General features: G+C 35.2%; 1 protein-coding gene across 1 annotated transcript; it reads left to right on the plus strand.

Moving 5' to 3' along the window:
- Positions 1 to 1,785: 1,785 nt before the first annotated feature.
- LOC130721966 (uncharacterized) lies at positions 1,786 to 11,337 on the plus strand. The gene is made up of 15 exons (XM_057572554.1): positions 1,786 to 2,155; positions 2,336 to 2,478; positions 2,560 to 2,657; positions 3,679 to 3,872; positions 4,007 to 4,963; positions 5,091 to 5,239; positions 5,363 to 5,575; positions 5,862 to 6,011; positions 6,355 to 6,580; positions 7,258 to 8,139; positions 8,273 to 8,421; positions 8,532 to 8,750; positions 9,388 to 9,537; positions 10,000 to 10,114; positions 10,752 to 11,337. The coding sequence occupies exons 1-15, from the start codon at positions 2,005 to 2,007 to the stop codon at positions 11,165 to 11,167; spliced, it is 4,212 nt and encodes a 1,403-aa protein (XP_057428537.1). The 5' UTR covers positions 1,786 to 2,004; the 3' UTR covers positions 11,168 to 11,337.
- Positions 11,338 to 12,432: the final 1,095 nt, after the last annotated feature.

A 12,432-nucleotide genomic window follows, 5' to 3' on the forward strand; every position in this document is an offset into this window, starting at 1 on the left:
ACTTTCTAGGATTTAATCTCAAGACATTTCCCTCTTAACTATATGTTCTCCAACTTTTACCACTCGAGGACATATATAAGAATCAACCTGCAAGAATTGTTATGATTGTTGATTGTAATTTACTTCTAATTAATTTGAATTTGAAATTTTTTATAATGACTCTTTTTTTGTTTTCCAAGGTATTCCACAGCCGACAGTTATCGACAGTCATGAACTAGATGGTTAAGGAGCCCAACTATCTACATTGTGCATTTGTGCTACACCTCATTGGTATTTGTAATAATGACTCTGTTACATGGTTAAATAAGCTTCTAGTAGTTAGAATAAAAATTATATGGCATGTATGAGGATTTGGTTCGTTACTATGAAGGATGTGTATCTTGCTATACGGCCTAACGGGCTTTGGCTGAAAATATAGTAATATACTACTGGGTCAAGAAGAACCCAAATGGAACTATCAACCAGTCAGGTCAGGCAGTCACTGCTAGTTTCCACAGGCTTCTATTAATAGCGATTCTTTGACTATGTTTAGGACACTTCATCATACCTACAATTTTTTATACGCATTAGCATCGACTCATAAATGGTCCATTCAATAGGAGCTTATATATCAGTATTTCAAAAAAGAAAAATGCTAATATCTTAATCAAGATAATCAAGACTAAAATTTGATACTCATACAGAAGTGATGTCAATCCTTGAGCCAGCGATTGTGCTCTAATGATGATTGATTGAACACTCCCGTTGTTGAGAATGATGAGGGTACTTACAAAAGTCTTCTTTAGTATGGTTTTATATTTAAGCTTTGAAGTTTTAAAATACAAAACTAGTTTCAATTTTACAATCAAAGTTTCAATTGTTTTTATGATTTGTAATTTTAAAAAATTATTATCAATCATATAAATTTCACAAGTATTGTTATCAATATTATACCTTCCACCATCTACCACCATCACCACCATCATCACCATCATCACCATCGTCCATTGACTTCATTGCCACCTAACATCCACCACCACCATCAATCAAGATCCTCCACGACCCCTCGATACATTCCACCCTCTATTCGGGAAGTTCATTGGTAGAAACAATGGTGACAGTGGTGGAAGATTTCATGTGACAAAAATAGTAAAAGGTTTTGTGTGGCGAGTGCAACACATCACTAATGGCGGGAAAGTGTATCATCAAAGGTTAGGGATTAAAGCCCACCTTTGCTCCGGTGAGAGACGAAAACCAAGCATTTAGTAAAGGTTAGGGACCAAAAACTTATTTAACCCTTAAATTTAATAACTTTGGTAAAGGTGAAATATTCATAAATATAAAATGTAAACAGAAAAGACCATGTCATTTTTTGTATCGGCTGAAGACAATTTTGTACTAGCCTGTTCTGTGTTTTGTATGCACTATGCTGGCTAGCTGCATCAAACATAGCCATTTTGTCTTACTTACCAAGCTTTATGTACCCAACCTTTGTAGCCTTCAGGGAGAATGGTTTTTAACTAAAAATAGTATTGTAAGATTTATATTCATTTCAATACATCCGTATAGAAAAGACATAATAGACCCTTGTCCTGTCATATAAACATTATCCCCTAGGCATAGTACTTGTAGCTGGAACATAGTAGTTTCATTACAACTAAGAATGCTTGGTTATCATCGTCAATTTTTGTCAAAATATATTGTCCTGTCTCCACTGTTTTCTAATGAGCTTAGATTTTTACAAAAACATCATAGTTTCAGCTGTGATATTAAAGCCAATCACCATTTTTAAGGAGGGACATTTACTTAGGACCCAATATGGTCAAGAAATGAGACATCACAGTTTGTATGTACATATTATGTCCCTAGTCCCTACAAGTTCCATATATACAGAGACTCTTGCTTTGAATCTGCTCTTCTTCTGCTCAACATGATTTTCCATAGGCAATAGGCAATGTCATGCTTGAGACTTTCACTTATTTACCACATAAAGATCAGATATTGAGAGCTCAAACCTGATAAGTCATGGCCACTAAACCGAGTCACGTCGTGGTGATACAGGATGCATCTAAAGAACTAAATTCGAGAGTTTTTGAATGGGCTCTAAATGGATTATCACTTAAGCCAGGAGATACAGTCACCCTAATTGCAATTCTGCATGAGATTTACACTCCAAGTACGTAATTATCCATGAAAAAACCTGGAATGTAAAGAAAGTTAAAATCAAAGAACAGAAAATTTTATCAGTGTTGAGTGATGCAGGATGAAGAACATTGTCACCCTTATGCACAACATTTTCATTTTACTAATCAATCATTTTTTTTTTCTGTTTCCCTTTCCACCAATTCTTATGCAGTGGGGTACAAAGTCGCTGTTGATGACAGGGCAATGGTTGGAGTGAACCACCGGATCATTAGTGAAGAACTTGAAAGGAAGAAGGAAGAGTATCAGAACCATGAGGAGCTTTCTACGGTTGCTAAGCTATACGAATCCAATGAGGTAATATCAATACCAATCAATAAACTTTATTTCAATTTTGATTTGTAAAAGAGATAATAAAATCGTGCATAACATTTTCAGGTTACTTTTAAGATAAAGTTGTTTACAGGATCTTCACTGAAAGATGTTGCTTTTAAAGCAGTCATAAACTTAAAGGCAACTTGGTTGATACTTGACAGGTCAGGAAAAATCAAACTGATAATCAAAATTCTCTTGTGATATTTTTATTATATCTAGAGCACAGTCAAATGAAGTGAAATTGCATGTAGAAACCAGATCCAATTGAAACAAGCTTTTCCTTAAATTTCAAGTAACAGCATAAAATGACTAGCATCGTATTTGGGTTCACTGTTAAACCTCTCAGAATCATTTCTTCACTCACAAAAGTTACTCATGGTAGCGCGCTTCTCTCTAATCACTTCTCCCCCATGTGGAAACCTTCATAGTCTCTAAACACACTCAGTTAAAGGGATGTTTGAGATTTTAGCTTCAAGTGCTGCTTCAAGCATGTAACAAAGTTTCAAGACAAAATTGATACTACCATTGATTAAATAATTTTTCTTGTCAGAACCTCTTTTAGTAAAATATCAGTAGAGGGCAAGCATTTTAACTATGGTCATGTATAGCAGTTGAAATCTCACTCAATCCTAGGTAATGAATCCAGGTACCAGCTAAAAAGCATAAGCATGTCACACTAGGAGACACACTATTTGGATAATTCAGCTACCATGTATATAACTATTGGCGTGAGCCGAGAAATGTCAAATATATTTGCATTGATTTTAGTGAAGTCATAATTGAACAAAATGAAAATGAAAAATAGACAAAAAAAAATGAAATGCAGTTAACAATGAACACAATAATAAAGACAGAGAAAAGATGAATTAGTGTAGTGTTGGATACATGAAATTTGAATGCTTGCATTGGTGATAACTATTTGTTTTGAAGGTTATCTTACAAGTATGGCCTAGTTACACTTAACCAGAAAATAATACATTTGCTGAATCCATACAAACCAATGCATATAGTGAAGCATTCTTAAATGAGGAGCTAGAAATAAATGTAAATGTATCATGCATGAAAGTTGAAATATACATTTTTGAATTCGAAGTGTATAATTGTCAAATCAAAACACATGGCGTATCAGTTATCTCAAGAAAATCTCATTAATATGCCAAAAAACCTGCACCTGGTTCACAGGCAAATGAAGAAAGATGAGGAGTTCTTCTTGCAAAGGCTTTCTTGTGGCATATCAAGATTAAAGCGTAAAAATCAGATAGTACGCGTAAGAGGACCTTTAAATCAACCAGATGAAATACCATGTAACAGCCATGAAAGAGATTATGAAGATAGTTTGCCAGAAAATCCCTTCAGCATTGATATAGTTCCCAAGGGTGAGTACTGGAACATCTGTACATTTGAGCTCATTTACTCTTATAACTTCTGACCTTTTCTAGTTTCAATTTTTAACTATTTTAAATATTCCACTAAGATAAAAGATCTCCTGTTCTTGTTTCACTGCATACAGGTTTAATTAAAGTTGATGGGGTGAACCTGGTACAATACATGCTTGATGAGGAAGTGGGGTTTACTACTAACATTAATGAAAACGCATGTCAGACAGGTCCTGATCACCAAAGCATGCATGAAAGGGACATAAACAGTGACCAAATGATAGGTGAAACAGAAGGATATAAACCATGCCAGGATCTTGAACAGGAACAAAACATGTTCCATGATGATGAGGACACAACTTTTGAAATTAACAATTATCGAGCAACTGCTCAAGAAATAGCTAATCAGCCTAGCCAGGAAGGAGATAAGCAATGCCAGAATCGCAATCAGACACAAAACATTCCCCATGATGATGAGAACACCACACTTGTACTTAACAATTATCAAGAAACTGCTCAGGAAATATCTGATCAACCCAGCCAGGAAGTAGAAAAGACACAAATGTTCTTCCAGGATGAGGAGTGGGACTTAAGGCATCCAAAAAAGAGTGAACTTATTTATCAAACGAAAGATGATCAGCTGAGCCAGAATCCAGCAAAACAGACAGAATTTTTTTCCCATGGGGGTATATTGGATGGAGGGCAAGAGAACAGCAATCTGGAAAAATCTATGTGTTCTATATGCTCTGTCTGTAAAAGTAGAAGACCTAATGTTGAATGGCATAAGGAATTCACTTATGAAGAACTCCAAGCAGCCACAGATGGATTCTCATTGAAGAACAGTCTCTCTGAACGTGGATATCTATTTTCCACTTTCAAAGGCCAGCTGGAGGGAGAGCTGAAAATAGTAGTTAAGCAGCATGAAATAACAAACACTCAATTAAGGGAAAAAATCAAGTCGGAAGTCCAAACTATCCTCAAAGCTAGACATAAGAATGTCGTCATGCTATTGGGCTCATTTACAAAAGACCATTTTCTGTTGAGTGTGTATGAGTATGCTTGCAATGGTTCACTTGACAAGTATCTATCAAGTAAGATTTATGATTCAACTGTACATGTGGAATTTGATATATATTAATAAAGAACTCCTCAATTTGATTACTATGATCAATGATACATGCAGAATTTGATACTAAAGGCACTTGTTGTATTATGCAGGGGAAAGCTGTAGGCCATTGACTTGGATTGAGAGGTTGAGAGTTGCAATGGGCCTCGCCAGAGGTCTAAAGTACTTGCATGATAATGACATTATACATGGAAATATAAAACCAAGTAACATTCTTCTAACGCATGATTTCAAACCCCTGGTAAATACTTGAACCTTGACTGATGTCAATCTATTTCTCCTACCTGACTAATTTTTATTATGAATATTAATTTTGTCATTGCATGGAACTGACTTTTATTCATAATGATAAACATTTGTTCAGCTTGGAGATTTTGGCTTTGGAAAAAAACATGAATTTAAGTCCTATAAGAATAAAAACTTGGGGAATTCTGAATACATAGCCCCCGAGTTTCAGGAGAAGGGGAAATTATCAACTAAGTCAGATGTATACTCGTTTGGGGTGGTTATTTTAGAGTTGATCACTGGACGTAAAGCTACAGATAAAATATCAGGAGTGAAAAGCCTTGTTGGATGGGTAAGAGCCACATAACTTTCACATACTACAAGCAGCTGTTGGTAAAATGAATATTGAAATGGCATTCAATGGCACATTTAATTTTCTGAAAGCTTATGGTTGGGTGTATTTGAAGAAAAGGTTTAATTCACCAACCTTTTATGTTTACATACATAATTATCACAATGTTTTATTATCTTGTGATATAATTTACTGCATATAAACTTTCAGAGCAAATTTCAAAATCTACACTTTGTTTCTTATGAGCATCAGAGAAAATTTATATTGTTTTCTTCTTTCCTCTCAGGCAAAGCCTTTTCTTGGAGGAAAGAAGTACTCTGAGTTGTTGGATCCCACAATCAGAAACTCATGTGAAGACGACCAACTTCGTTGGCTGGGAAAAGTAACAGCGCAATGTCTGAAAAAGAGTCCTAAGGAAAGATTATCCATGAATATGGTTAGTCCCAATAATTTACAATGTAAATCATAAACTGCAAAGTACATAAAGAAGCATGATATCCCATTCAGTGTAATATCTATTACCCGCTACTTGACTTAAAAGCTTAAACTATTAAGCAAAGAACCAAAGATTTTATAACTGAGCTTAAACTATTACCTGCTACTCAAGTATGCTGATGAATAATTGAGTTAGAAAGAAATATGACTCAGAATTGGATTCACTGCAAGAAGACAAAAATGCTCTCTTGTCTATAATTGCCTTACTTGTTCAGATGTCCAATTTTAGTCATACATTGTTAAAAACAAATCTACATAACAAGTACACACTTCGGTAATTTCAGGTGGTTTCTGCATTACAAGGCATAGCAGGTAGTGAAGAATGCCACAATACAGAAAACTTCACTTCGGCTTCATCATGTTCAAGATTTGTGCCTGACATGAATGGTTCACAAATTCAGGCTCCTACATCACAAGGCACAGAAGACAGCAGACAGTGCTACATGACAGAAGACTCTACTCAAGCTGTATCACATTCAGGATTTCTGCCTGGCATAAATGGTTCACAAGGTAACAAAGAAAGTCTAGAACAAGACAGAATAGGCATATATTAGTTAGGAAAGCATAATTGTGGTGGACTTATAGGAAAATTATAGAAATTGAAAGTTAGGGGAATAAGTTATATCGTTAGGAGAGCTAGAAGAAAAGCCTCCAAGAAAGGAAGGGTGGATATCCCATAAAGACCATTACTAATAAATTTGTATTTTTAGGTAAAATAAGTTTAGGGATAGGAAGGTTAGGGCATGCCACAAAGTAAACTCTTACATGGTATTTACAAATAATACACCACAGAATCACCATTTTAAAAATCAAACCAAGACCATTTTTTCATGCAGTTAGATCCTCATAGTTGAGCAACTATCATTGGCATCAGTGTTTTGATTTATTAATGCATTAAACTGTCACGTGTTAGTTTATTAAATGATGTCAGGATAAAATGCCTAAGAGGACTAAAAACAATTAGGAGTGTCAAAATCCAAGTAGAAATACAATATAACATCCATGTAACTAATATTGAAAAGATATGAGGATATTTCAGCATTTAAAGTTCTTAAAGAGTAACAAAAGCCAACATATTTCAAACCAGTTAACCACAACTAATAACAAACATTTTTTTGTTTAGTTTTTTTGTTCAAACTGAATCCCCACAGACATATTTGTGAAAAAACTATTTATAATTAATGTAGGTCCAACAGAAGCTGACCAGCCAAGTCAGAATGAGGAGGAGATAGAGAGCAGCTCCTTTTTGGAGGAAGGGAGGTTAAGACTAATAATTGAAAATAGTCACTTTTACATGATAGGCAATAGCAACTCTGATACACTGAACCAGATTGAAGACCAAATGCATATCAGGCCCCAAGGGGTGGAGAGCAGCCCAGAAAAGATGATAAATAACCACATCATGGATGAGGCAGTACCTGATCAGCTGAGTGAGTTTGAAGAACATATGAAGAGCCATGGGGATGGAAAAACACAGAAAATAAGCATTAACCACATGACAGGTCAGACAAAAGTTGACCAGCTGAGCCAGGATCAAGAAGAGGAGATGAGGTCTGTTAAAAAAAAGAGAGAATCAAGACCAGAACCTTTTAGTGGAATGACAGATGAAACAAAAGAAGATCATCTGATCCAGGAGAAAACACAGCTTCAGAGCAGCTACCATGGGAATTTACTGGATGGACATCAAGATGATACCGTTTTGGAGAATTCAAAATCCTCTGCATGCTCTATTTGCAAAAGTAAACGCCCGAAAATTGCACGGATGAAACACTTTCCTTACGAGGAACTCCTAGAAGCAACAGAAGGATTTTCAGTTATGAACTCTCTATCTGAAACTGAAGATGGACCTACTTTCAAAGGCCGGCTAAAGAATAATGTGAAAGTAGTTGTTAAAAAATATCAATTTACCAGGTCCGAGGAAGAGAAGATATTCCAGCCAGAAGTCCAGTTGCTCATCAATGCAAGACATAAAAATGTGATCATGCTGTTGGGGTTATGTACAGATAAAAACCAATTGATGATTGTGTATGAGCAAGTATGCAATGGTTCACTTGACCATTACCTATCAAGTAAGGGCTAACATATGACCTGGCACTTCTTATCAACAGATGAAGTTTTATCACTTTATGCTTGAAACTTCATTAGGGAATTGAATTTTCTATTGACGTGAACATAAAAGAAATAAATTTAAACATTATGCAGGGGGAAGTTTCCAGTCATTGACTTGGATAGAAAGGACGAAAGTAGCAATAGGTACTGCCAGAGGTTTAAAGTATTTACATGAGAATCATGTAATTCATGGAAATATTAAAGCAAGTAACGTTCTTCTCACACATAACTTTGAGCCACTGGTACTTACCTGAACCTTGGAGGATTTGAAGCTTTTTACTGTCTGCCTAAGTTTCAGTACATTATATTATCTTTAACATACAAACTTCTATTTTTATTTGATTATCTTTAGATTGGAGATTTTGGCTTTGGAAAAGTGAAACTTGAGTCAAAGAAATCCAACCAAGATAAAAATGCACGGGATTCTGGATATACAGCACCTGAGTATCTGGAAAGTGGGAAACCATCAACTAAGACAGATGTGTTCTCCTTTGGAGTGCTTCTTTTAGAGTTGATAACTGGCAGGAGGGCCACGGACAAACTACCAGGAGGCAAAAAACTTATTGGATGGGTAAGAAGCACATGTTAATAATATGATCTATTAGTATGCAAATGAATAATGTATGTTTTTCCAAAAGAAGGTATGTGGGGATATCTCAAAGAGATGTTCCTTCTCATTCCTAGGTTGTTTCTACAAAATGTCATCAGGGCATTATATTTTCTTGTGATAATACTGAAGTCAACATGACATCTCTGATATATTTTCAGGCATGCTCCTCTTTCTGCAGCAGAAATAAAATCTGTATTAATCTTGCTTGTTATTTTCTTCATAATTTTCCAAATTAGCAACAAAATAAACATGATATACACGTGACTTGTAAAAATAGCATGTGATTGTCCAATGACATACTAAATAAGTACATGGTTGGGGTGAGAGGGGTCTTAATGTCTTATTGACGTCCATACTTAGTCATATTTCTACGTGTGAATGCAGTGGAGTGGTCACTTTGCTAGCAAAATTTGGTTCACATCCTGTTTTTGTTAATCAATGATTCATTTTATTAGGCCATAGAGTCACGTAAAACAATAACTTCAGCAAACTAAATGTTGTTTGAGCATATATCATTAATTGCATGTATACTGCCCATATTATTCAAATTTTGTTGCTTATATGCATCACACCAAATTTTGTATTTTCCCACTTCTAGGCAAGGCCCCTTCTGGGAGGAAAGAAGTACCCACAGTTACTGGATCCAAAAATCAGTAACTCCTATGATGAAGAACAACTCCAATGGTTGGTCCAAGTTACAGAAAAATGTCTCAAAAAGAATCCTAAGGAAAGATTTACAATGAATATGGTAAGTCTAAATGGTGTAGAATATGGCAATCATAAAGTGCATAGGACCACAAGAAGATGACATGCTAATTCATTCAGTAGAGCATAAATAACTAATATAGAAAACTATATATGCCGAAGCCCTGCATGTCATAAAAGCTTAAACTGTCAAACCAATATAAAATATGTGGTTATTGTAGAAGTTAAAACCGAGATAACATTATGAAAAAGTATTTACTCTTTGTTGAAGGTGCTTAATCAAACGGAACGTAAAAGCCTAGGTATACAGTTGACAAGTTAGTTAAGAAAAGAAAGGTTAAAGCAAATAAACCAGTCATGAGAAATTCACAAGGTAATTAAGTGCAGAAAAGAAGATAGTTTTACCCATCTCATTGGCTCACAGGAATAGATGGACAATTTTGTGATATTCATTGTCAACAGCATATTATTGGAAACTTACATAAACTTATTTGGGATATTTCAGGTTGTATCTTCTTTACAAGGCATAGCCGAATCAACAGAGAGCAGTATAATTGAAGATTCATCTCCAGAAAAGTCATCTTTACCATCCGATGAGCCTGACATCACTAATTCACAAGGTAATTTAGCAAACTACAGCAAGAGGGTTAACCATACAGAAAAGATTAGAAAGCAAAACATATTGGTGAAAGTAATAAGAAGATCTAGAACTAGAAAGCCTAAGGATAAAGGTAGATCAGAAAAGCTTAAAATAATGTTCGACTTCAAAATGTTTTGTTTTTAACTTAGAAGAATATCGATGTGAAACTATCGTAGCGCAAACATTTTATTTCACAAATAATTCATATTTAACACGATTACAACTTGCTAGTCAATTGAGTGGTTGATGAGGATAGGACATATGAGAGGACAAGAAGAGATTAAAACTAGCAAATCACCATGAAAGAATAATGTATTAGCTCGACAGCTTAAGCTAACATGGTAACATGATCTCTAGATGAAGAGGATCTTTCAGCATCTGACAATTATCCCCAAAAGTGAGTAAATATAGAAAAGAAAAACCGATCCAGTTAATCATTAGTCATAATTGTTGAATACTTTTCTGTTGTTACTTGTTACATGAAAAATCCATCCCCAAAGACAAAATGGTAGATACACATTCACTGAATTAAAACTAGTTAAGTTAAATTTCTGCTATCTTTGTTAGTTTTTTTCCTTAAAGGAGGCAGGAGAGACTTAACAATATCCAAATGACAGGTCAAATGGAGGATGATCTGGTGAGCTGGGAACAAGAACAGATTGACAGAAACACATACTTGGAAGAGAGAAGCAGATTAGAAACAAAAACTAATCACATGATAGGTCAGAGTGCTGATCAGCTGATACAAGATGCGGAAGAGATGCAGAGAAGGCCTCACAGAGAGGAAATTTCAGGAGAGATGACTATCCGTAATCGAAAGATTGCACATATAAACCCTGATAGCAGCACTGCCTACACAACACAATGTGAGAGTTGTAAGCATACACAAGGAGAAGAAAGAACAAGCAGCAAGTTATGTCAACGAAGGAAAAGGCGCGAATCTTATGGTGGAGCTAAAGACTTTTTTCTTCAAGGGGCTCAAGAGTACACAGTATGCCAAGAATTCTTTACCTTGATTGATTCAACTTCTTGAGTATTTCAGTTACATTCACTATTTACACATTCTTTTTTTCACAATCTCAGAAAAGAAAACGATTCCATGGATCCAACAAACATAAATGGATCCAAATATACTAAATAATAGCATTTCTGAGCATGTATGCCTAAGAACATTTGAAACATGTAGATTGGTTTATGAAACAATACTTTGATTAAAAGGATTTACGTCCTAACTGGCTTTGGAAGTTTTACAATCTGATTCATTTGCTTCACATCTATAATCTATTTGAATTGAAAGTTGAAACCAATTATGAAAAATAAAATCTAGACATAGTGGCAATACACACCGAGTGTATTCAAATCCCTATGATCAAAATTATGTGGGACTAAATCTATTGCAGGAGACCCACCGCCTAACAACAGCATGGGTAACCTGCAACCTATTAAACGGGTTACCTAAACTTCAGTTCAATTTTCACCCCAACACTTTTGTGCCCTCAAATTTTGTAAGATTCTAATTGTGCATACATGGGTTACACGAGTAAGAGAGAGAGAGAGGGGTGAATCGAGAGAAGGAGAGGGAGGATGGTCTTCAAGCCATCTTTTATCAAAGTATTTGGAATGGTAGCTGATCTATGGTGCACGGGTACGCCAAAATTGGCGGAGTATCGGTACCGGGTACGCGGGTACGCCGTGGGTACATACAACACTACTAGGTACATACCTAAATGCATCGCCAAAAAAAAAATTGGGTACGTTTTGGGTACGCCGTTGGTACGCTGTGGGTACGTTTTGGGTACGCTGAATAAGTTTTTTTTTTAAATAAATGAAAAAAATGTTCAAAACTATATCGTTTTGTAGTTTTTTATTGAGTTTAATGGATATGCACTGACAGTGTAAAATAGTTTTACACAGACATCCAATTGAATTCCGCCAAATCAGAAAATATCTTATTCTTTTAATTAAAATTAAAGTGAAATGTAATTATCTCTCCTATGTGGCATGCTTTGATTGGATGACTGTGTAAAACTATTTTACACTGTCAGTGCATATCCATTAAACTCTTTTTTATTTAATTTTAAAAATTAAAAAAATCATTATCAATTTATTTATTCAAAAGACCAAAACCTAATTTACCTTTCACTATTTCTAACATACAATTGTTATGAAGAATGAAGGGAGAGAGCCGCTCACGTTCTTCTTCCTCCCATCATGCCACCATTGAATCCACAGTTCTGTGATGGTTTTCATGTTGGTCTTTGATATGAGTATTGGCCAAGAAATATGAATATTGAACAC

The sequence above is a fragment of the Lotus japonicus genome, chromosome 6 (assembly GCF_012489685.1).
Source record: "Lotus japonicus ecotype B-129 chromosome 6, LjGifu_v1.2".
Taxonomy (NCBI): Eukaryota; Viridiplantae; Streptophyta; class Magnoliopsida; order Fabales; family Fabaceae; genus Lotus; species Lotus japonicus.